Source organism: Mycteria americana, chromosome 7 (assembly GCF_035582795.1).
Source record: "Mycteria americana isolate JAX WOST 10 ecotype Jacksonville Zoo and Gardens chromosome 7, USCA_MyAme_1.0, whole genome shotgun sequence".
Classification (NCBI taxonomy): domain Eukaryota; kingdom Metazoa; phylum Chordata; class Aves; order Ciconiiformes; family Ciconiidae; genus Mycteria; species Mycteria americana.
Genome location: NC_134371.1, coordinates 41,747,136 through 41,771,746, shown reverse-complemented (window position 1 = coordinate 41,771,746; position 24,611 = coordinate 41,747,136). Strand labels below are relative to the sequence as shown.

The following is a 24,611-nucleotide window of genomic DNA, read 5'->3' as shown; positions in this document are numbered from 1 at the left end:
CACACTGCGGGACGTGCCGTGGCTGGGATGCAGCTGCGCAGCCCTACCAGCCCTTGGCACGGCCTCGCCGCCAGCCCTCGTCTCTGTTAACCATTAAGACCTTGCTCAAGTCGCCCGCCGACCCGGCATCTCGGTGCCCTGCTCCCCAAGGTTTGCCTGGGCCTGGGTTTGCCCAACGCCTCCGTACGTCTGCGTGGCCCCTCTCCCACGCCACGCCTGCAGCCCGCTTGTGCGGAGGCCACGCGTGGCCAAGCCACCGCCGCCGCATCATATTTGCCGGCTTTTCCTGGCCGGCTGGTGCCCTCTCCTGGGGAGCAGCGCTGGAGGCACAGCCCCCTGGCACCCCGGCACCCCGTCCCTCGCAGGGGCCTGCTGGGACGCAGGGGGTGCTGGCGGGGTGGCGGTGCCAGCAGGCATGTCCCCCCGCTCCTGGCCCTCCAAGGGAGCCAGCCAGAGAGACTTGAATCTGGTCCCTGCCTGCGTCCCGAGGAAGGGCCCCTCGGGCTGGCGGGAGCCCCAAAGCTGGCAGGGCCAGGGGGATGGGTGCCCCGGGGGCATGGGCTGCGGTGGCTGATGAACCACCGGGATGGAGCCTGGGGGTTATGGGGACACGGCAACCTGCTGCTGACCCCATTAACACCAGGGTCCTGGATGGGCTCTGCTTGGTGGCGGGTGTGGGGGGCCACAGGAGATGGCTGGCCAAGGGGCCATGGGTGCAGGATGGAGGAGAATGTTGGGGGGGGTGGTCCCTGCAGAGGGGCTGGGGCTGGGGGAGAGGGCAGGGGCAGCACTGGGACTGGGGTATCAAGCAGGGAAAGGAATTAGGGGGGTCAAAGGGGACTGGGGTTGTTAGGGTCAGGATAGGGGGTGGCAAAGGAGAGGCAAGGGTGAGGGAGAGTGGGGGCATTAGGTTGGGATGGTGGGTGTTAAAGGGGGGTTGGGGTGATGGTGGGGTCAAGGGGGATTGAGGGTGACAGTGGTGTCCCACTGGACTGGGAAGTCGTGGAAGATTAGAGAGCAAGTGAGGGTGTTGTGGGGCTGGAAGGGTACCCGGGGGCCTCATGGGGCTCTGGGGGTGACAAGGGGGATAGGGGGTGGCAGGTTGGGATGGAGGCATCCAAGGAAGACCAGGGTGGTCAGGGATGACAAGGAGAACTGGGGGTAACTGGGGTATCAGAATGGATGGTTGGGAGTGCCATGGGGGATCTTGGCTAAATGGGGGTCTTTTGGGGTGGCTGCGAAATTGGGGGAAGGATTAGGAGGTCAGGGAGGGATCAGGGATGGTGCCTGGGGGACTGAAGGATGGGGAAGGATTGGGATTCAGCCCAGAGGGACTGGGGAGAGTGGAGGGTTGGGGCGAGGGGTGGCTGTGTCAGTCGGGGCAGGCTGGCTGCTGGGTGGGGGGACTGGGGAGATGAAGGGGGGGATGGAGAGAGGGAGCCAGGGGGGCAGAGGGAGGGAGCAGGGAGGGGATGGAGGGAGGGATGGAGTGGGAAAGGAAGGATGGTCAGAGGGAAGGATGGAGGGAGGGATGGAGGGAGGGAAGGAAGGATGGAGGGAAGCAGGGATGGATGAAGGATGGAGGCAGGGAGGAAGAGGAGGAGGAGAAGGAGGAGGAGGGGATGCAGCGGCGGGCGGAGCCGGCCGGTGCCGCAGAGCCGCCTCCCCGGCGCACGCTGGGGCGGCCCGGCAGCTCCCGCGGAGACCCGCCGGCTCGGCCCGGTGCCGCCCGGTGCCGCCGGTGCCCGGCCCGGTGCTGCCCGGCGCGGTGCGGCGGTGCCCGGCCCGGGGCAGGATGCGAGCCCCGCGGCGGAGGTGAGGAGCGTGTCCGTGCGTGCGTGCGCCATCCGTGGGTGCGTGTGTCCGTGGGTGATGCGGGTCGGGATGTCCGTGTGCCCTGGGCACGCGTGGGGGCTGCCTGTGCCCAGGACGCCCGTGGGGGCTGCGTGTGCCCACGCTGGGCTGCGGTGATGCCGCGGCAGGTTGAGGCCCAGGTACCAACCGGCACCGATGCGGCCGGGATGCGGCCGAGATGCGGCCGGGATGCGGGTGTGCTCCCTCGGGGCTGTGTGGGGGCGGACACTGCCTGTCCCCAACCCCATCCCCCTTGGGTCGTGGGTGTCCCCTGCCTGCTGCTGCCGTCCCGCGGGTTGGTGCTGCCGGCGCGGCTGTGGGACACCCCGCTTCCAGCTGGGCTGTGGCTCGCTGGGCCCTGTGCAGGGCAAGCCCGGGAGTGCTGCCAGGCATCCAGGCAAAGGGTTTGGGGGAGCTGCCGGTGGGCGGGAAGGGAACAGGAGCCCCTCGTCCAGCACCGGGGGCACACGGGTGCTCGCTGCCCTGTGCTGTGAGGACCCGGGGGTGCCAGGGCAGCATGTGCTGTGCCGAGCGAGCGGGCAGGGGCTGTAGGGTCCTGCGGGGCTGGGCTGGCACTGGCACCAGCACTGGGCTCTCCTCAGGGCGCCGGGCAGGTGGGGTTTGCTGGGAGGCAGTGGGCCAAGGCTGGCCCTGCAGGAAGGGCTGTGATTTGGGGTGCCGGCATGGGGAGCTTGGCTTGCCCCATCTCCCCAGCCCCGTTTGCATCCTCCCCTCTCTTCCCCTGGCTCTGCCCATCTCCAATTCAAGCCTGAGCCACCGGCCAGACCGTTTGTCCTGGCACCCGGCCAGGGCTGCCGGGCCCCGGGAGCCGTGCCGGCTGCCACGCGTGCGGTGCAGCGCCGGGAGCCGTCCTCGCCAAGGAGTGTGGGTAACGCCAGCCCCCACCTCCCCCCGTCCTGCCACGCTCAATGGAGACCTTGTTGCCGTGCCCTGTGTGCGGGCAGGCAGCGGGTGGCCGTGCCGTGTGCCGTGCACCCATGCCTAGGCGCACAGGCTGCCGTCACGGTTGTGGCTGGCTGTCCCCGGCTCCACCTCCCCTGTGGAGGTACTCAGACCCTGCTGAAACATTTGTGCCGACGAGTCAGCAGGGAGCTAGGCTGTGCCACGCTCGGCATCCTGGCCCCAGCACTGAGCCACCACGCTCGCCCTGGTCTTGCCCGGCCCTTGCCACGGCCCTTCTGCCAGCCCGGAGACAGTCACTGGCACCCGGAGTGGCTGTGGCTGAGCACAGGGCTGGGGGCTGCTGTCCATCACTCCATCCATCCCTGTGTCTATCTGTCTGTTCGCGGGAGGTGATCCAGCAGCAGGAGGAGGTGAGTTGCCATCGGTGCACTGAGCGGTGCCGGGCGCTTTGGGGATGCTTTCCTGTGGGGCAGTGGCCACCCTGAAGCAGCCCACGTGCCGTGGCCCTGGCAGCCACCCCTGTGCTCTCCCCTCTCCCTGGTGGCACCCTGGAGTGCCGGTGCCGGCAAGCAGCCATGGTGGCCCTGGTGTGATGCCATGGAGATGCTGTGAGTCAGTGGGTGCTCTGAGTCAGGGCCGCGTGGCACCCCTCGTGCCAGGGCTTGAAGGTACATCAGGGGTGGGAAGTGCTGCCTGGTGGGTGGGGGGCTGTGGGGCTGTGCCCCACTCCGGCTCCATGCTGTGCTGGTGGCTCTGCTCCACGCCCCATGAAAGGGCTCTTGTCCTCCGGCAGCACCGCGGCGGCCTCCCCTTTGCAGCAAACAAATTCCCAGTGTTGGGCACATGGACGGGGAGGGGGGAGCCCCCATCCAGCCTAGCAGCCGTGGCTGTGGCAGAGCCTGGGACTCCTGCTGGCCCAGCGTCCCCATGGCCCGGCACGGGGCTCCCAGTCCTGGTGTTGGGGGGTGCTGGCCGGGCAGCTGGGCTGCAGGAAAGCGGGTCCTCCGCTCTCTCACCCCAGAGCCTATGGCCAGCCACAGCGCCAGGCTGGCCCTGCCTCTGGGTGGCCCCAAGGAGCCCCCATGGCACTGGAGCCACAGGGGTTGGCCGCCCTCCTGTCTGGGTATCACCCCTCTGGGCGTTACATCTCCTCGGGTGTTGTGCTTCCTCTGGTATTGCACCTCCTCGGCTGTCACACCCCCAGGTATCACACCTCCTTGGGTATTGGACTGCGTCTCCCTGGGTATTGTGCCTCTGGGTATCGCACCTCCTCAGGTATCAGGAGTTTGGCTGTCATGCCTCCTTGGCTGTTGTGTCTCCAGGTATTATGCTTCTGGGTGTCGTGCCTCCTTGGATGTCGTGTCAGTGGGTATCGTGCCTCTTCGGGTATTTTGCCTCCTGCGATATCATGCCTTGGGATATCGTGCCACTGGGTCCTGTGCTTCCTTGAGTATTGTGCATCCTTGTGCATCTTGAGTGTGGGTATTGTGGCTCCTCGGATATTTTGCCTCTGGGTATCACACCTCTGGGTGTCATGCCTCCTGGGCCTCTGTCCTCCTGGGGTGTCATGCCTCCAGAGATCATGCCTCTTGCATATTGTGCCTCTGAGTATTGGGTCTCCTCAGGTGTCATGCCTTTGGGTATTGTACTTCTGGGTGTTGTGCTGCCTTGGATGTCATGCCTCCGGGTACCATGCCTCCGGGTACCATGCCTCTGGGTACTGTGCCTCTGGATACTGTGCCTCTGGATACTGTGCCTCCATGTACTGTGCCCCTGGGTACCGTGCCCCTGGGTACCGTGCCTCTGGGTAGCGTGCCTCTGGCTGTCATGCCTGTTATGGTGCCTGGCAGGGCGCAGGGCCACGCCTGGCCAGTGCTGGTTCATTTAAAGCCATCATGCCTCAGTTTCCCCTCGTGGTGGGTTGGTGGTGCAGGAGCTGTGACATCCCACGGCTGCCTCCCCCTGCTCCCTCCCAGGCTGACAGTGCTGTGTCCCCTGCCCGTGAGGTGCCGGTGTGGTGTCCCCAGGTCAGGGAGCACGGTCCCAGCGCCCCTGCCTTGGCGTGTGCTGTAGGGACCTGCTGGCCCTGTCTGGCCGCTGGGGCTCAGCATCATGCGCGTGGGCAGGGCACTGTACCCATAGTGGCACTGGGGACGAGTGCCCACCACCCTGCTCGTGGGACCCCACTAAAAAGCTGTCACGCTGGGATTAGAAAATAAATACTGTGACTTTTCTTTTTTTTTAAGGAAAACAATCTGTTTTTTTTTTTAATTTGTGGGTTGTTGTTTTTTTTCTTTCTTTTAAATCATGAAATGACTCACGCTTCTCTGCTGAAAATAAACCTGATTGTGGCTGCAGCGGGCAGCTGGTGAGCTGTGATAGCATGGAGGCAGGGGGCCCCTCGGAGAGTGACTGGGGCCAGCCCTGCCTTAGGCAGCCCCTGCTCGGTGCCAGCACCCAGACCCCCTCCCCGGTGCCGCAGGGGGCTGCTGCGGGGGCTCAGGTGGCCCTGCCAGGGCTGCTAATGGGGCTAAAGTGCTCCTAAGGGGGCACCGCCATCTGCATGGCCCCCAGGGCCTCATGTCTTTGCACTTAGAGCAGATGCCTCCCGGCTGTGGGAACACACACGGGCACCCCCACGTGTGCACAGATGCCCGTGTGCCCCTGTGCATGCACACACAGGGGTGCACCCCCCCCCCCCATGCACCCCCATGGATGTACAGGGGTTTTTCCTTGCCTGGAGTTCACCCCCTACCCCAGGCAGGCTTTTGAGTGACTGCTGATGTCGGGAGCTCACCCCACCGCACCCCCCCCCAGTGCCACACCAGCCACCCGTGACCCCCCCGGGGTGGGGAAGACACAGCAGCCCCCGTGCAGAGGCTTTGGTAAAATCCCCCACTGCCCTCCCTGGCCCCTCTGGCACAGCAGCTGGGTGGTGCATGGGGGCCCTGGGGGCTGGGCCCCCGATGCCTTGCATGACACGACTGCACGCTCCTCTCTGCAGGGACCCCTGCAGTGGTGACAGGCCAGCCGTGCGCTCCGGAGCCAGCCGCATGGCGGGTAAGACACCCCAAAAGCCCCCCTGTACCCCTCATGCCCCGGCCCCATGCCCCGACGAGGGTGATGTACCAGTGCTCAGCGCCCCGGCAGTGTGCATCGCCCCTGGGGACGGCCAGGGGCTTGCTGAGCCCCAAGGCATCCCGGTGTCCCTCCTGGTGACATCCTGGGGGCAGCTGGAGTGCAGAGCAGCCGCTTCGCTCATCTGACTGCCACTCACCCTCGCTCCCTCCCAGCTTCCCAAGAAGGGCCCTGGGGTGAAGGTGAGGACGACCCCGCGCCGGCTGAGCCGGGGGGGTCCCATGGCCCCCCGGGTGCTCAGCCCCAGGCTGGCCCCTTGGTGCAGACGTGTCTCCTCCGGGACCTGGAGATGGGTCCCCTCGCCCAGACGCAGACCCTGCGGGACTTCGAGCAGGTGAGACCGTGGGGTGCTGGGACCCCCCATGGCACTGCCAGGACGCCCCAGCACCCCCAGGTGCTTGCAGGATATGTGCCGGATCCCCTGGGTGCACCACTGGGGTGCGAAGGGCAGGAGGGAGATGCGGGGCAGGCAGCGGTGGGATGGAGAGAGGGGGCTCAGCCCCCCCGGGCGCCGCGCTCCCCCTCGCCGCCCTCCTGGCTGAGACGCGCGGGGGCCGCCGGGGCTCGGGTTTCACCACCCGCCCGTCCCCGCCGTCCCTGCTCCGGCGATTCCTCAAATAGCTCTGGGAGGTGAAAAAAAAAAGGAAAGGGGCCACGGCAGGGACGGCAGCGGGAGCTGCAGGCGGGCAGGGACCCCGGGCCGTGTCCCCAGCGGCGCCATGTGAGGGGTGCCGGGATGCCCCCCCCATGGAGCGCCGGCCATGGCTAACGGGTACCGCACGCTCTCCCAGCACCTCAACGACCTCAAGAAGGAGAATTTCAGCCTCAAGCTGCGCATCTACTTTCTGGAGGAGCGCGTCCAGCAGAAGGGCGAGGGCAGCCGAGACGATGTCTACCGGCGGGTGAGCACCCGTGGGGGACGGGTGCCTGATGGGGGTTTCCCTCCCGATGCCCCCCTTTGCCAGGAGGAGATGGGGCTGGGGGAGCGCAGCCGGTGGGGGTGCCGGGGAGGGCATCGGTCACGGCACTGGAGCTGGGGGAGCCGCTGTGTGGGAGTTTGCCCCTTGCTGCCTTTGACGGGAGCGGGGAGAGGGTCAGGGAGGGGCGTCCCCAGGTCTGGGCATGCATGGGGGCATCCAACCCGCCTGCCTCCTGCCCCGCAGAACATTGAGCTGAAGGTGGAGGTGGAGAGCCTGAAGCGGGAGCTGCAGGAGAAGCAGCAAGCCCTGGACAACACATGGTGAGTGGGGCCAGCCAAGCCCCTCGCCCCGGGGCAGACGCGGCACCCACACGCTGTCTGCGGTGCTTGCGTGGGCACGGGGGACGGGGGTTGTCTGCCTGCACCCTGCCTGCAGTGGGCAGCGGAGCGTTTTGCAATGGGGCTGGAGGTGTTTGCAATGGGGCCAGGCACCTGCAGGGCTCCTCTTACAGCCCTGGCACCAGCCAAAAATAAAGGGCAGCACCTGCTTGGCGGGGGACAGCAGCACTGTGCCCGGGGGCCGTGGCGCGGGTGTCCCGCAGCAGGGCACTGCTGGGCGGGGGGCTGGGGGCACGGCAGCTGGGGAGCCCCTGGTTTCAGGAGCGTGCGGGGACTGCTTTGGTGGTTCAGAGCCCGAGCATGACACAGTGCTGCTGGAGGAGCTGTGTCCCCAGGGCAGCGGCGCTCAGAGGTTACAGTACGCCTTGCCCAGGGGTCCTGCAGAAACAGCACCCACGGCATGGGGGGAGCTGGGCTGGGGGCACCCAGAGTGGTATGGCTCGCCCAGCCCAGCCGGTTTGGGGTGGGGGCTTTTGCAAAGGGAGGCCATGCCGTGCCATGCCATGCTGTACCCTGCCAAGCCATGCCATGCTGTGCCATGCCATGCTGGGCCATACTGTGCCATGCTATGCCATGCCATGTGCCATGCCATGCCATAGCATGCTGTGCCATATTGTGCTGTGCTATACTGTGCTGTACCATGCCATGCTGTGCCATGCTATGCCGTGCCGAGCCATGCCGTGCCATGCCGTGCTGTGCCTGGCAGGGTGGCTGCAGAGAACCAGACAACCCGCAGCCAGGCAGAGCTCCGGCAGCAGTATGAGGAGCGGCAGCGGGAGTCGGAGCACGTCTATGAGCTCCTGGAGAACAAGATCCAACTCCTGCAGGAGGTGAGCCCAGGGGCAGTGGGGGCGGGGGGGGGGGGCAGGGGCCGGTGCCTGGGGGCTCACGCCGCTGCCATGCAGGAGGCCAGGCTGGCAAGGAGTGAGGCCGAGCAGGCCACAGCGCTGGCCAGAGCCGAGGCGGAGCGGTGCCAGGAACTGGCAGGGAAACTGAAGGAAGCAGCGCGGACGAAGGAGGAGGGCAGGAGCGATGATGGCTGCAGCGCTATGGCCCAGAGGTGGGTGCCCAGGACCCGTCCCCTCTGTGCTGCCAGCCTGTGCCCTGTGCTGGTCCTTGGGGACCACCAAGGGGCTGCTGCTGTGCAGGGCTGGGGGGCTGTGGGCATCCAGGGGGCTAAAGGTGTCACTTTAAGGGAGAGAGCTGGGCTGTGGGGGACAGGACTCTGCTGAGCGTCTCCCACCCTTCCCTCCCTCGCAGGAGGATCGAAGAGCTGACCCAGGAGCTGGCCGCCAGCAAACGGCTTGTGGAGACGCTGGCGGCTGAGAAGCGCAACCTGCAGCAGCGCCTGGAGGAGCCCCCGGCTGTGGGGGGGCAGGTGGGTGTGCAGGTGTGGGGGGACCCCAGCCCAGCACCCTGGGGAGGGGCGCGCCTGCCCAGGGCTTGGCTGGCAGTTGTCACCCCTGTACCCTTCTGTGGCCAGGGCTGTGCCACATCCAGCCCGGCAGCATCAGGTGTCTGCACCTCTGTGCTGTGGTGCTGGGGGGGCGGGGGGCTGGGAGGCCCTGGTGCGTGGTGTTGGAAGAGAGGCCACCAGCCTGTGCAGTCCTTCTGCGGGCGTTGGTGCCGCCTGCGCCCACCTGCTGTTTAAATCCTGGGTCTTAAAATACCCCTGGCAGCCCGGCACGGTGCCAGGTGGGATTTCGGGACTGCGAGGGATCAGAGCAGCATGTTCCTGGCAGCCACACGGCTCTGGCCGTGCTGTGTCTTGGTGGCATAGCGCTGTCCCCAGCAGCCACGGGCCGTCAGTGCATAAACTGCCCATGTGGTGGTCCCGCCGGGGGACCCTGGTGTGTGCCCACTGGGTGGCACGGGACACCGTGCAGGTAGTGGTGCATGGGTGCTGGTAGCCTTGTGCTGTGGGGACATGCCCACTTGGCGCTGCCTGCTGGGGCTGGGCATTGGCACTGGCATTGGGACTGCAGCGTGGCACTAGCACTGGGGTGGGGACCTGGCACTGGGCCCCACGCTGGCACTGGGGACAGGCACTAGTGGGGGGCTCTGACACTGGGGCTGGGCACTGGCCCTGTGTCGCTGTCGCTGTCACGGTCACTGTCGCTGTCGCTGTCCCCGGCACCGCGCTGTGCCAGCCTCACGTGTGCGCAGGGGCGGGCCGCGGGCAGCCACTGCGCATGCGCAATTTCCGGGCGTGGCGACTACAAGTCCCGGCAGGCGCTGCGGCCTCGGCGCATGCGTGGGGGCTGTCGTCCACCGCCATCTTGAAATCTGAGCCACAAGCCGGGCGCCGCCGTGGCAGGAGCATCCTCGGCGGCGGCGGGGGGAGGTGGAGCGGAGGGGCCTGCGGGGCGGGGGGGCAGCCCGGGGTGAGGGGCAGCCCCGGGGAAGGGGGGCAGTGAGGAGAGAGGGGGCAGCCTCGGAGCGGGGGGAGCTGTGAGGAGAGGGGGGCAGCGAAGGAGGGGGACAGCCAGGAGAGGGGAGCAGCCCTGGTGTGGTTGGGCTGAGATGTGAAGGAGATGTTGTAGGGTGGGATGTTTCTGTAGCACGAGGAGTCCCAGCGTGTCGTCCTCCTAAAAACGGGGGATTGGTGGGGTGAGAAGTGCTGGTGGGCTCAGGGGTTGAGGGAGCTCTGACCCAGGAGATGTGCTGAGTGAGTGGTAGAGGCCTCAGGAAGGTCTCTTGAGAACCCCCAGAAGTACGTTTGGGCGCTGGTCAGGAGGGAGGATGAAGGAAACCTGCCGGATCTGCGCCAGGGAGCTGTGCGGCAACCAGCGGCGATGGATCTTCCACACAGCAGCCAAGCTGAACCTCCAGGTGCTGCTGTCCCATGTCCTGGGCAGGGAGCTCTGCCGGGATGGCAAATCCGAGTTTGCTTGCAGCAAGTGTGCCTTCATGCTGGACCGCATCTACAGGTTTGACACTGTCATCGCCCGCATCGAAGCCCTCTCCATTGAGCGCCTGCAGAAACTGCTGCTGGAGAAAGACCGCCTCAAGTTCTGCATTGCAAGCATGTACCGCAGGAACAACGAAGACTCTAGCACAGATGACAGAGCTGGGGATGGGACTGTGGACCTTTCTAATCTGCCTGATGTACGGTACGCTGCCCTCCTTCAGGAGGACTTTGCTTATTCTGGGTATGAGTATTGGACAGATCAAGAAGAGCACAGCTTGGAGCCACACAGCTGCCATGCTTCAGAGGGAGCGAGTAACCGCCCACGGCGCTGCCGTGGCTGTGCTGCGCTGCGGGTGGCCGATGCCGACTACGAAGCGATTTGCAAAGTGCCGCGAAAGGTGGCCAGAAGCATCTCCTGCGGGCTCTCCAGCCGGTGGTCGGCCAGCATGGGCAATGAGGAGTCATCCGTGTGCGACACAGCAGAGTCTGCCAGCGCCAGAGGGCCTGTGGATGGGGAAAGCATGGAGGAAGGCACACCTGCATCCTCTGTTGAGTCCCTGGACACAACTGTGGAGGCGAGCCCTCCGCAGCAGAAGGACGAAGATGCAGATAAGGGGGTGAAAGGGAATGGGAAATGTGATGATTTCTCAGATGACCGCATGACCCCAAACTCTTCGCTGAGCGGGAACAGGCTGGAGCTGGCCCTCAGCTTGATCAAGGCTTTGGACTACAAACCCCTTCAGAGCCCCCGAGGCAGCAGGCTACCTATTCCTGTGAAGTCCAGCTTGCCACCTCCCAAGCTCAGCCGTGACTTGGCAGATGGCAGCACTTCTGCTGGCTTAGTGTGTGCTGGTTCGGCTGTCCTGAACGCAGACAGAAAATCCTTTTCCAGAGCTCCTTTGGGTCTTTCCTTGGAGATTTCTGAACTGCAGGAGCTGTGGGACGACCTCTGTGAGGATTATATGCCGCTGCGGGTACAGGTAGAGGTCATTGTGCCGCTGTTCAATTGAGCAGTGGCCCAAAGCTGAGCCCATTAGGGATTCTTCTATGCTGAGATAATACAGATAGCCATGTGTCGCTGAACCCAGGGCTAAGAATAGGCAGCTCGGTCCTTTTTAGGTGTGCTGCCTCTCTCCTCTGTCATTCTCCTGTCGTCTGTTTCCTCCTTGTGTTCTGGGAAATTAACCTTCCTGCCCCCCCCCCCCCGGCTCTCCCTGTGAATGCAGCCTGCTAGATGGGTCTAAGCTCTTTGCATGCTTTGTCATTTTTCTGACACCAGTTTCACTTCAGCTTTTTCAAACACCAGTTTCACTTCAGCTTTCTCTTTAAGAAGTCAGTGCAACTTTTACCCACAACCAAAGGGAGTGTTTTAAGCTTCTGGGCATGTGTTTTCCAGCAAATGTGTTTTCTTTGTGCCTGGGTAATGGTTCAGTGTCAAGAACGCCTGCCTCCAGAGCCCTGCCTCTGCAGATCAGGCCTCCAACCTGCCTAACGTGAAGATCCGCGCAGGGATCTGTGGTGTGTGCCCTGAGGAAAAGGTGTTTTCCTTGCAGGTGGATTTGTGCCAGAGGATGACTTTAGGGTTGGTATTCTAGATAATTGGTTTATTTTCTGATCCTTTGAAAAGATTCATCAATTAATGGCAGGTGTTGATGAGAGGTGATGAAAGCTCCTGCTTTCACGGGACTTCCTGGTGCTGCTCTCTGCCTTGATGGTAGTCCTTGTATAGCTCCGGATTGCCTCTGTTTTGCTGGCTTTAATGAAATCTTCATTAGTATGCAGTCAAAAAGCTGAACTTGTAACTCCTTTACCACTTTCCTTAATGAATAGAAGGCCTCAGTCAGCTTCAATTCAGGAATATCCATGTCAGCCTAATTGCATTCCCATTAGCAGCCTTAGTGCTGTCTAATGCTCTAGGTAGCCTGGGGGATTAGAAAAATGCTTGTTTATTACTATGGCAACTGTGGCTGTGCTGAATTATGCTTCCTGTTCGGCCTGCACTGCTTGCTGTCCCATCTGCTCGGGCGTTTCCCAAAGCTGTGTACTTTTCCCATGAAAGCCTGCTCAAGAGGTGATGCTAGGAAGGAACGTAGAAAAAACTAATTTTCATCTAGTGCACAAAGGCATCGCGCTGGCATTCACTGACTGAGGATGTGAAGCAGGGCGTTGCTGCTCCTGTAGTCTGTGTTGCTTGCTGCTAATTTTTACTGCTAGGGATATATTTACAGCATAAAAATAGGCTTTCTCTTAACAGAACGTGGTGCAATCAACGTGGCGCGTTTACAGCTTGGCTTTGTGTCACACGTCACCATCCTCCTCTTGGAACTGCTTTAGAGGAGTTTCTCCAACCTCCAGCCTCTGCCATCCAACCGTCCCTGCCAGGAATTCATCCTCCAGGATTTTTTACTGTCTGTTTCTTAGCATGGGAGCAGCAGTTTTGGTCTTTGGTGCAGGGTCTGGCAGAAGGGGAAAGCGCTTAATCCTTTGGATGGCTTTAATAGCAAAAATGAGAAGTTGGATGCAGCTAGTAAACTGAATTGTTCTTGTATAAAATTATTTTTCTTTCTCTTCGTACAAGCAACACTCCTTCTAAAAGCCAGGTACTGCTGTCCAGCAATTCATATGCATAAACGCCTTTCTGGTAACGTGAAAGGAATATATAGGATATATAGGACCACAGTTCCCATATTGCTTTTGGGAAACTGCAGTTCTCCTTTAAATTTACTGCTGTAAGCTACAATGACTGACAGATCTGGTGTCAGGGCATGTGATCTCATAGGTACTGTCTTCTTGGGCGTTTTCTTGAACGAACAATTCTTCGTCACCACAGCCCCAGGAGAATGCCACCAAACCCAGCCTTCGTCAGACACACGCTTGCAGCTGCCTGTGGTGCTGTGCTGGCAGCGAGGGAAGTGTTGTCCTACTGATAGCCGGTCTTTTACCCACTGTTCTGGGCAGATGCGAGCTTGGCAGGCTTAAATAATGCCGTGATTATTATTCTTATTTTTTAAAGAAGTGTTCTGTCTAGGTTAGTGTGTGCTGGCATTGCTGGAGCTGTACTGCGGAGAGATTGTCAGTAAAATGCTGATGTAGCAAAAACCACTGGGGAGCCGTGCTCCTCCTTGCGTGGCATGGCTGCGGGGAAGCACGAGGGAGGCAGCTTGGGCTTTTGGACTTTGGACTCTGGAGCTGGCTCTGCCTTTTCTTTTCCTTTCCTTCCCTGCTCTTAACTCTTTGCAGGCTTTTTGCTTATTTTTCTTTGGAATGTGCAAATTGTGAAGAAAAGTGTGTTCGTCCGTCCCCCCCCCCTTTTCTTTTCATCAACCTTATTTCGAAATAGCTGCTGTGTGAGAGATTCCAGAAGCTCTCCCTGTCTGATCTGAAGCCTTCTGGCTGGGCAAATTTGAAATTACTTGCTGTGACTGTTTAAGGTTTCACTAAAATCTTAACAAAACATCAGGGTAAAGGGAAGCATTGCTGCTGTATGGAAGCTTCTGTATGTGAGAGGCAACGCACAGGCCTGGGAGAGCTCCCCTGCACTGCTTGCCTTTCCCAGAGACAGTGTTTCTGTGTCTGCTGAAGATGAGGATTCAGTCTGACAGGGCTGATCAGTCGGCTGTTGTTCTCTCTGCACTGTGCTGCCTGGAGCTGCTGCTCCTGTGTGCACTCTGACAAGCTCTGCCATGTTCTCATAGCCTCTGCGCTGCAACCCTGCGCTTTCCAGGGCTCCCACTTGAAACAGACACCGGTATAATCGATCTCATATTGCTGGTAATATTCAGGAATACTTAACAAGTCCTGTGAGGGCTGGGGTGGGTGGCTGGTTTGAATGCTGCTCTCAGGAGTTAACTCGCTAGGCACAAGAGTAAGAAGGGATGACAAAGGATTAGTGTGTGCTCAGCCAGCAGGGTCTGGCAGGCCACACGTCAGAAAGTAGGCTATTTCCATTCTCAATAAATGGGTATGCATCATAAAAAAAAAAAAATCTTAGCTGTGGCACTGAATTTGCTGTCGCTTGTGGAGCTGCAGGGAATCGCACACAGCGTGGGTGCTGGAGCATGGGGAGCTGTGAAGGAGGGCCCAGAGAATCACAAGTGGAGGGGTTCAGAGTGGGGGGTGATTGCCAGGTCATGGCAGGAGGGTAGCTGGTGGGAAGGATTGAGGGTTGTGGGCTTAATTAAGAAGGAAAAGCTTGGCAGAACATGGGAAGGAGTTTGATTTGGTGCTGGCTTTGTTTTGAAGCTTTCTGAAGCTGCCAGCAGGGCACATGGGAAGGAGGGGAGGTTTCAGAGATATGGCCTGGGTGTGGGGAGCAGATCCATCATCAGCCTGCAGGCAGTGGTTAGAGCCAGACAAGCTGCTGGGCTCACGGTACAGGAGCGAGGAGAGACAGGGAGCCCAACCAGAGCCTCGGGGCAGCAGGGAACTTCTGGCAGGTCAGGTGGAGAGGTGCCAGGTGCCAGCCTGCCACCCAGGTGAAGGGAGACATGGGCAGCATGATGTTTCAGAGACAGTTAGAAAAGCACAGTGGGGCATGTTTAAGCCCATGCTGCAAGGTCTCTGAGGGCTGACAGCTGAACAGAAGAAGCCAGTGCAAGACTTGAGCCATTTCTCTCTTTTTTTCTTTTCCCCAGAATTTGCAGGATGACCATCAGCAGCCAGCTCCAGGTGACCCTGCAGCTGGGGAGCACGTGTCCGATCTGTGTGCTGCAGAGCTGCAGGGCAAAGTCCAGCAGTTTGAAGCTGCCAACAAGGTATTTCTTCATGAATAGCAAATTCAGTGCCTAGTGAGTCTGATCTAGTTAGTATTGGAGGGTGCCTCCTAGCCTGGCCGAAGGCAGGCATCTGCACTTCTGTTCCAGCAAGGGTGAGTGTGCTGACACATGATTCGCAGTGCTGTTGTCTGCCAGCTTGAGTTGAAAACATTTACTATTTTTGCAGCTGTGTTGTGTAAATTTTCCATATTTATTTTTGCAAACCATTGTTTTGGAAGAACTTCCCACTTGCCTGGTGAGCCTTCCGGGAGCTGGTGAAGGAGAGATGCACAGGGCTATTTCCTTGTCTCTTGGATTTGCATGGGCTGAGCCTGGTGCAGGAGAGGAGGGTACCTGCCTTTTGAGGCAGCTGCTTTCTTTTCTGCAAGTAGTAAGGGAGATCAGCGCAGAGGGGGTCCTGTTTTCATTTTTATTTAAAGGCTTTCTTAGGAAAGAAATATGTAGCTGAGTTGTCTTGAAGCAGATCAAATTTAACGCGTTGCAAGGGGTTGATGTTCTAAATTATGCTCTTGAACTTTAAGGTAAATTATACCCACTGGGAAAACAGAGGGATTAAATGGAAAAACACATCAGGATGGGATCTTTGTTAAATCTGGGGACAGCTGTAAGCTGTTGGAGCTGCCTGGACCACAAAGGGAAATAGAGAGGCCTATTGCACAGTAAATGCAGTTGGAAGTGTTTAAACAGTTTAGGGTGAGTGTCTCGTAGAGAAGAGAGAACATGACAGGTGTGTAAACTAATGAGCAACAAGAGGAAATAATGTGACGGCACCAACTCCTTAAGAAATTGAGGCTTGAATAAGTTCCGAGGAAGATGCATATCATCCAAGACTAGGAGTGCCAACAGGCAGCATGTTTAGAAATGCTAACAAGCAGTTGCTTAAATGCACAATGCGTGCTGCATCATGAACATTATGGTGAAAGCAGAGAACTGTCCTAAAACTGTTTGAAGGTGAAAACTCTAAAACTTTCACCCTAAAACTTTTCACCCTAAAACTCTTTAGGGTGAAAAAGTCCAAGGCAAAAGTTCCTCAGGTTGTAAACCAGCCATGGAGACTAGTGAGACCTTCCCCTTTGCTTTGCAGCCATGCTGTTGGCATGCTGGCACTGGCTAGACTCTGTTGTGCTGAAGCCAGAACTTGAGGCTAAATAAGCCACTGATCTGATCAAATGTAGAATTACCTAGACCAGCAGTTGCAGTAAGAGTGCATGGGTGGTCGAAGGAGATGGTAACAGAAGGGGCTAGGAGATTGCAGGGGCAGCTGCAATGCTCTGGAGGACCTGAGAAGCAAAGGGAATAGTTTTTAGAATGTGTAGGTTCTCCATGTTGATTTTTTTTCAGATCTCTTGGGAGGTTTTTGGGCTGAAGCAGCCCCTTTCCTCTTAAGGGAACAGAAACAAGTGATAGAAACTGGGAATGCTGCTGGGCAGTCCGAGCAAGACTCTCCTGGAGTATGTGAGGGGCAGTATGATGTGTGAACCCAAGCCTGGAACCTCCGCCCTGCACGTGGGGGCTGCATTGGAGGGACCAGAAGCACTGGAACAGTCCTGTGGAGGGACTGAAGGCTTTGTGTTTACTCACCGGTCTCCACCCAGCATAAACAGTATTTACAGACTCCAGAGGGAGCCACGTTGATCTTGATCTGGTGAATACCTGGGCTATATGGACTTGAGTAAGGAGTGGAGGGAGTCCTAAGGGTGTTTATGTAAAGCATTAGGCAGGATTAAAAAAACAACATATTTCTGTCTTCAGTTGTTACAGGAAAAGCTGAATGAATTGAATTTTGAATTAAAATCTGTCCAAGAAACATCGCAGAGGCAAGATTGTACAATCCAGAGTCTGAATGAGGCCCTGAAGAGCAAAGAAAGTAAGGTAATAGTTTTGGGTGGACAGGGTGGTGCTCACCAAAAGAGGAAAGTGTGCTAGCCCGCCCCGTAGGCAGTGACTGAAAAGGAATGCTTAAGCCATTGCTAGGCATCCTGGATTTCATTAAATTATTTCTTGTGAAGCTCTTACTTTCGTGTGATGCTGACGTGTCATTACTCATGCCAGAGGCTGGGGATGGGAGATGCTTGTGCTTGGTTTGCCAATGACTGGGCTTCCTATCCTTTGACTCGTAGACGGAAGAGCTGTACCGTATCATTGAAGGGCAGAATGAGACAATGGCCAAGCTGCAGGACATGTTACACAGAAGCCATCTGGGACAGTTGCAGGTATGTCCCTGAAAAGCCTCAAATACATCGGGTTTCGTTCTGCAGGGATCCTGATTTTTAAATCCCTCTTGTGAAGTGAATCTTTGAGTTTCTCTGCTTCCACTCTTGTTAGATGTCAGAGAGTTCACTCTCATCCCAGGAGCAGCAAATGTCATTGCTAGATCTTCAGAACACGCTTTTCTGCACCAAGCTGGAGGTGCAGAAACTGAAAAGAGCTCAGCGCCAGAAAGAGCATCAACTGGCTGAAGCCAGGAGAGCAACCCAGCTTCTAGAGACCATGGTGAATGAGGAAGAGCGGCAGAAAGAGGCGACCTGGAAACACAACCAGGTATGACAAGCACTTAGCCTGGAAGTCTCTGGGTTTACATGACTTAAGAAGCACTGATGTAAACAGTACTCAGCTCTCATTCATTGTTTCTGCCTATACCAGTCTGGGTGCACTTGGCTAACCCCTTGTCACATGTGGCAGGGAGAATTCTCCAGCCTCCTTAGCTTCATATCTGAGGGTTTAGTCAGCAAAGACACTTGATAGTGGGTATGTTGCCACTTGTGTGTCTTTGGCTGGTGCAAATCTTTTGTGATGTTACAAAGTTAATGTCCACTGCTGCATAGGTTAGTTGTGATTGACTGTAAAGCTCTGCCTTTACAGTCAGTGTGGCCAGAGCAAGGGGTTTAGATGGGTGGATACCCTGGGAAATGAAATAAATTCAAACTTCATCACCATGGAATTGTGTTTCAAGATGTGAAAGTTGTAGTATTGCAGGGCATTTTTGGCTGTTCCCACAGCCCTTGTTGCTCTTGGCTTCTTCAGATTAGCCTGCTGTTTACAGGTCTGTTGAGGACTGACTGCTGAGGTATGTGCTTTTCCCTCGCAGGAGCTGCGTGCTGTGGTACAGCAGCTGCAGGCAGAGCTGCAGGACAAGGCTCAGCAGCTCCAGACTGTGGAGTGGGAGAAATGCCGTGAGCTGCAGGCCCAGGAGCAGAGAGTTCAGCGTTTGAGTCAGCATCTGGCTCGCAAGGAACAGCTTCTGCAGGTGAGATGCAGAAAGATTCAAGTTGAGCATAACTAGCCAGGGCCCCTGCTCCTTCTTTGGTATTTGGCGATGCAAAAGTCAGTCTGTAGCTTTCACGTGTGCCCTTCAAAGAAGGGAAAGAAAGAGATGCTTCTGGGCTCCCAAGATGTGGAAGAAGGCACCAGTATCTGAGTACCTCAGCCTACAGCAATCCCTGGTGAGCCCTGGCAGGTGCTAGTCAACCAGCCCCAGGTGCTGGGACTCTACCACCCTGTAATGTGGGAGGTAGAGCAAGTGTAGGGTGGAGGTAGTTAGTCCTGATTCTCCTGTGCTGCTCTCTGGGGGGTTTCTGGACTGACAGGTGTACTAGTGGGGTGTGTGTCTGACCTCTAGGAATCGAGGGAGCTTCTGCAATGCCAGCAAAGCTTGGACAAGAGCCCTGCAGCCATGAATGCCATGTTGGAGAAACTGCAGCACCGAGTCAGCGACAGGGATGCTGCTCTGGAGGTGAGCACAGTCTGTTGGTGATGTCTCAGTTTTCCCTGAGGCTGAGCCTTTGGGCTACCATCAGTGGTGCAGCCGCAGGCTGCCCCAGGGGTGACCATGTCTTCTACATGCTCTTCGTGGCTCAGCCTTCCAGAGGAGTCCTCTGAAAGGGAGAGCTGAGGTGCCCCACAAAGCGAGTGGTGGGCTGCAGAGCCCTACTACCCCTTTCTGAGTTATCACCCGCTCTCATCCTAGCGAGCAGTAGATGAGAAGTTCTGTGCCCTGGAGAAGAAGGAGCAAGAGCTGCAACAGCTCCATCTCTCAATAAGGGAGCGTGGAAGTGACCTGGAGAGGCTGCGCAATGTCCTATCCAGCAACGAGGCCACCATTCACGTGAGTACTTGTTACCTGGGCATGCGGAGTCCAGCCTGGCTGTGGTGTGGTGCTAGACAAACATTCCTGTGAATGTTCCAGTTGCTGCTGGGGAGAGAGGCTGCAGGGTGTTGGCCTTCCTCTGGCCCTGTGTGCGGGACAAGTTCCTGGGTCACTCGTGTTTCTGGGCTGGGTGTAGAGGCGAGTGTGGTGTCTGGAGAGGACAGGAGTGAATCTATGTGACCCCACTAGCAGGAGAGACTGGAATTTCCAGTCTTACTTAATTCAGGATAAAGTCTCTGTCCCTGGTTGAGCTGCTTCTGTTGTGGTCCCCAGAGCCTGGAGAGCCTCCTGAAAGCCAAAACCCTGGAACTAGAGCAGGTGTCAGCAACCTGCCAAAACCTCCGCTGGCTCAAGGAGGAGATCGAGGCCAAATCCTGCAGCAGGCAGAAGGAGCAGGAGGGGATCATCCAGCAGCTGCAGACCTGCCTGCATGACAGGAACAAGGAAGTGGAGGTAAGGCCTTAGTTTGGCTTCCTGAGCCTTCAGCCAGTTTGTCTGCAGAGAGAGTGGTCCCAAACCAGAGCCTCCTGGCTGCCTGCCTCCGAGGAGGGCACTTGAACCTGTGCCCAGTGCTTTGGAAGCTGGCTGCTTTTGGCACCTGTAAATACCTGTGCTTGCTGAGACACTGCTCTCTCAGCTACACCCAGGCTGAAGAGCTGTTCCTCCCTGAACAGCTTGCAGTTTGATGGTAGCAATGTCTCTCCATCTCTCCCTTCCTCCACCTTGTTCAGGAGCTTACAGCAACTCTGCTGTGCAAGCTGAGCCCAGGACAGAGTGAGGTAACAGAGGAGCTGTGCCTGCGTCTCCAGCACAAGGAGAAAATGCTGCAGGATCTCCTCAGTGACAGGAACCATCAGACCATGGAGCATGATGCTGAAATCCGGGAGCTGCTGCAGGCTGTGAGCACCAAGGAGCAGCAGAGCAGAGTGAGTTGTGTGCAGTGCCACAGTGGCGAGGCTGGGGTGGATGGCTCTGCCTTGCATTAAGCAAATGGAAGCTGCTCTCTGGCTGCTGTTGCTGTAGCCTGGTGGAGCTGCTGGGTGTTGAAGAACCACATGAGATGCCATGAGCCATTTCTAGGTTGGTCTCAACCCATCACATGGGAGCAGTTACAAAGCAGCAGCTCTTGTAGCAGCGTTCAGGTGTGAGGTCCCTGTCATTAAGTGGACTGGGCAGGGTTTGTCTGTGTGGTGGGGAAGGAGGTGCAGATCCTCCTAGATATCCATGCTCCTGGGCTTGGGGCAGCAGAGGGGCCGTTGGAGGGATGCTGCTTCATGTGGGTGTTAACAGACCAGAAAGGAAGGCTGAGTTGTTTCTTGTGTAGCGCAGAAGTCTGAGGAAGCTCTGCTCATTGCCTCTTAACTTACACGTTAGTCAAACTAGTGCATGGTCCTGGGCATGTAAATGCCACTTAAAGAGCCACAGTTCCTGCTCTGCCTACTCTTGTGCACTGGGTGTGGTTCAGTGTTACCCAAGATACTTTGCATTGAGTTTGCTTTCATAAAAAGGGGACTAAAAGGCCAAGCACTGTCTCTTCCTCTTTGTCCTGTCTTTCTCCCTTCCTGAATGGGTTGTGAGAAACTGAGGTGCTTGTTCCTCTGTAGGCAGAGAGGCCAAGCCTTGCTGCAGCTGTCTGGCAAGCAGAGATGGGAGGGCTGCAGTGGAGTTGCTGTGAGTGGCCAGGAGCAGTAGCTCCCAGGCTGGTTTGCAGATCACTTCTAGTCTGAAGTGACAGATAAATATTGAGATGGTTTCCCTTAGTCTGTAAGGAAGGTGAGGGACAGGGATCCTACCCCTGATCACAGCCCTGCCTTTCCCTATTTTTTCTGCTCAATCAGATGGCTGCTGAGAAGATGGCGCACGCTTTGGCTGAAAGGAGCTGCGAGTTACAACTCCTACGCCAGCATGTGTTGGGGAAGGAGCCTGTCGTGACCCAGTTGGCTGGTGCCAGCCTGTTGAAGCAGGACAAACAGCCCATACAAGTAAGAATCGTGCACTGCGTTTCTCTGCCTGTGGCCTCAGGGCTCCAGAGAGAACTGATTGCAACAGGAGGAAATGGGAGAGAGGGGACCACCACAGAGAATGATAGAAATGAAAGTGAGATTAGGGAAGAGACTTCCTATAGGAGGAATAGAAGAAACTGAGGAGCAGAAATGCTGCCTGGATGTTCTGATCTTGATTCCACCAGCCTTTGTCACTCAGTGTCTCCTTGCATTTCGATCAGGCAGTATTTGAGTCCTTAGGGCACGTGAGAGTATGAAAGAAATCCACCCTCTGACCTTCCAGCATTGACCCAGTCCTTCCTTGGGCTGGACTGCCTTGCTGTATTGTAATCCCCTCCCTGACATTGTCACATTCTGGAGGGGACAAGGGAGCTAATTTTAGATCCCACTAATTCTTGGCAGAGCCTGCTGGCTGTTTGCTGTCTCTTCCACAATTGGAGTTGGTATTTTTAAAGCAGCTTTGCTAAAAACCCCTTTGAGGCTGAACACAACTCTGAGGCTACATATGCCGTGCTCCTACTTGAGCAGCTGTTAATGGTTTATTGGTGAGCTGGCATGTTGAACGTTTTTAAGCAGCTGTAAACAGGTTGCTCATTTCTATTCCCAGGATCAAAGTGAGCTCTAGAGACTTGCAGGGATGTGTATATGGGCCAAGCTCTGTTTTTTCCTTCCTGCATGGTCTGTCTGGGCCACATCCTTGCATGAAGATGTAGGTCTTTGTAGAGTCTCAATTGAAAGATGGGTTTGCTGCAGTTGAGTGGAACCTGTTTAAGCCTCACAATGAAGGCGCTCACTGCCAGCAACCTCCTAGTGCCAGATAAAACAAGGCCAGAGCCCTGTTGCCCACACATACAGCTTCTAGGTTGGGTGCAATTCACTTGTCCCCACTGCCTGGCTAGATCCCCTTCATTGGTTTCTCACATTTCAGAGCATCAACAAAGCAGCCAACAGCTTTGCTTCAATCCTGGAGCTATGGGGAAGCTGCGAGTGCTAGGTTCCCCATAAAGGTGCAAACCTGGAGGCTTTTGTGTTTTCAGAAAATATTGCAAAGAGCTTGTGGAGCTACAGCCACTGCTGGACCCCCACAGCAGGACAGCAGCTGCAGGACAGAGGGAGGTGAGTGTGGTGACAGCTTCTTTCAAGGTCCCCAAACATGACCAGGGCTGCTTGCTGTGGGGGAAACATGGTTACATGAAACTGAGAGAGTAAAGAGCTTTGAGCAAGAGTGAGTATTTTGAAATAAAGAAAATGCCTCCCCTTTGGGCGATGGTTCAGGGATGTCTCGGGATGGGAGTATAGGAAACAGAAAGGCTGGTGTCCGGTTTGAGGTGAGGTGCTTCTACTCGAGAGCTGATGCTGTCCAGTGAAGGGTTTTTGACTTTATGGTTCAGGCTGGGCTGAGACAAGTGCAACCGATTAGGGTTTTGCTTTGGGGCCAGGACACCTGCACTTTGCCAGGGGTGGGACAGAAGGCCTGGGATATTGCTGTTGCCTTGGGCTGCTGTTTAGGGATCAAGCAGGGAAGAAGAGTGTTTACTAAGAGGCAGTGTGATGGGGAATGCAAGCATCATAGACCTGTCTTGCCAAAGAAAGATTCTTGTCTGATCCTGGGGTTGGAGCTGACACATGGTAACCCTGCAGTAACCAAGCTGTCTTTGCAGTTACGGTGTCAGCAGCAGAACTGGAGAAGGATCTTGTTAATGCCAAAGAAGAGCTGGAGCTAATGGCAAAGAAGGAAAGGGAAAGCAGGGTGAGCTTGTGATGGAGCCTGATCTTTCCTTGCTTACAGGAGACCATTGGGCTGCCCCTCACTGAAGGTTTTGGACCCCCCTATTGTGAGGGTACCCCCAGTGAGAGAAATGGGGCAGCAGCCTGCAGTGGGGTTTTGGCTTTCTGAAGTCTTTCATGGACTTCTTTTCCCTCCCTAGCGGGAGCTCACTGCTCTCCAGTCTGTCGTGGCCACGCAGGAGGAAGAGCTGCAGGTGCAGGCCTCAGATATAGAGTCCTTGACCAGGACCATCCAGATCAAAGAGGACCTCATCAAGGTGAGATAACGTGCTGTGCTGGGTCAGTTCTGCCTGGGAAGGCTGCAGAGGAGTCTCTTTCTTTCCCCACATCCTCAGAGTAATGTGGCTAGCTGTCCATGGATGGTATTGCTGCTGGTTTGTCTACAACCCTCTGTGTTACATTGGCCAGAAGGCAAAGGCCCCAAACCCCCAGAGTTGTTGTTATTTGGCTTTTTGCTCCTTGTGTACCAAACACCCTTCTTTGAGTCCTTTAAACAGAGTGCATTGTGTCCCTTCTCAGTTCTTGCTCTGGGCTGTTGTCTGTGCCTAATACACTCTGGGTGTTTTGGCATTTCTGTCTTAGGAGACCTAGGTCTTCCCAAACACTGGAAACTTTTGGCAGTTGCATTCCAGGGAGGATTACGAAGGTCCAGCTGTCCTTGTTACTGATCCCTTCTTCACTGAGCCCTCCTGCTGTTGGTTTTCAGGATCTGCAGATGCAGCTGGTGGATCCCGAAGAAATTCCAGCCGTGGAAAGGCTGACACAAGAAGTGCTGGTGCTTCGGGAGAAAGTGGCCATAGCAGAGTCACAAGGACAAGAGGCTACTGGAAGCAGAAGGCAGCAGGTAGTGTGCCATGTGGGGCAAGCTTGAATGTGTTTATTTCTGCTGGTGCTCAGCTATGAGGCTTTGTTTTCAGCCTTTGGATATACTGAGATGTGCTTGTTCTTGGAAGCTGGCTGTGTACGATAGGGGGAATACAAAGGAGGAGAGGATTGGTTCCCTTTAGCACTTGTCTCAAGGGCAGAGTCTTTTGGAGGTCCAGAGGTGACACTGATCAACTTGATCACTTGGACACAAGCAAGAGAGGGAGGGGAAGCCCCTGTTTCTCTGGGGCAGCGAGATGGCTCCTTCGATTTCTGCCTCTTAAGTGTTGCATTTTGTCTGTTCTCTCCAACCAGTTGTTACTGATGCTGGAAGGGCTGGTGGCTGAAAGGAATCGGTTAAATGAGGCTCTCCAGGCAGAGAGGCAGCTCTATGGCAGCCTGGTAAAGTTTCACACGCACCCAGACAGGTAAGTGAGGCTGCTTTGGCTCCGTGCTGCCCTCCTCTGCTGCTGGGGCAAGCGTGGGTGGTCCAGTGGGGCAGTCCCTGAAGCAGTCATTCTGCAAGTCTGAGAACCCTCAGTAGGAAAGAGAGAGTCTAGGCAAAGAATCAGACAAATGTGGCTTTGGGAGTTCAAGTTTTAGGCTGCCTTCTTCCCTTGAAGAGGCTGCAGTGACCAGCTTTAAATGCTACGTAAACTCCACCCATTGCCACCTCTTGTTCAGGCCCTGGGATTTCCATCTCTGTTCCCTGGCTTATCCCTTCCCGGCTCAGCTTCCCACCCACACTTTGGCCACCTTTCAGAGGCTACTGTCAAATTCCCAACCAACTGTTGGGTTGATAAAGATCTATCTAGGTGCTTATCCAGGCGGTTGTCCCGCAGCACAGTATGGCCTGCATTCTCTGTCCTCCGCACTAATCCCCTGCCCT

At 57.0% G+C, this 24,611-nt stretch overlaps 1 protein-coding gene across 11 annotated transcripts in view; it reads left to right on the top strand.

Annotated features, from left to right (window-relative positions):
- Positions 1 to 1,655: 1,655 nt before the first annotated feature.
- The window catches only part of PDE4DIP (phosphodiesterase 4D interacting protein), a 35,349-nt gene continuing 12,393 nt past the window's right edge, over positions 1,656 to 24,611 (top strand). For 7 of the 11 annotated variants that reach the window (XM_075508071.1, XM_075508067.1, XM_075508073.1 and 4 more), the window contains exons 1-16: positions 9,738 to 11,125; positions 14,780 to 14,899; positions 16,673 to 16,792; positions 17,041 to 17,133; positions 17,246 to 17,461; positions 18,009 to 18,167; positions 18,540 to 18,653; positions 18,888 to 19,025; positions 19,341 to 19,520; positions 19,799 to 19,993; positions 20,906 to 21,049; positions 22,108 to 22,186; positions 22,732 to 22,820; positions 22,999 to 23,115; positions 23,565 to 23,702; positions 24,038 to 24,150. In XM_075508071.1, coding sequence (XP_075364186.1) covers positions 9,977 to 11,125; positions 14,780 to 14,899; positions 16,673 to 16,792; positions 17,041 to 17,133; positions 17,246 to 17,461; positions 18,009 to 18,167; positions 18,540 to 18,653; positions 18,888 to 19,025; positions 19,341 to 19,520; positions 19,799 to 19,993; positions 20,906 to 21,049; positions 22,108 to 22,186; positions 22,732 to 22,820; positions 22,999 to 23,115; positions 23,565 to 23,702; positions 24,038 to 24,150 — 3,164 coding nt within the window. In that variant the 5' untranslated portion in view covers positions 9,738 to 9,976. Of the gene's footprint in view, positions 1,816 to 5,782; positions 5,839 to 6,071; positions 6,251 to 6,707; positions 6,819 to 7,079; positions 7,157 to 7,940; positions 8,065 to 8,139; positions 8,295 to 8,494; positions 8,613 to 9,736; positions 11,126 to 14,779; positions 14,900 to 16,672; positions 16,793 to 17,040; positions 17,134 to 17,245; positions 17,462 to 18,008; positions 18,168 to 18,539; positions 18,654 to 18,887; positions 19,026 to 19,340; positions 19,521 to 19,798; positions 19,994 to 20,905; positions 21,050 to 22,107; positions 22,187 to 22,731; positions 22,821 to 22,998; positions 23,116 to 23,564; positions 23,703 to 24,037; positions 24,151 to 24,611 lie in introns of those variants that run through there. The other 4 variants (XM_075508074.1, XM_075508075.1, XM_075508069.1 and 1 more) reach the window with 4 other exon arrangements.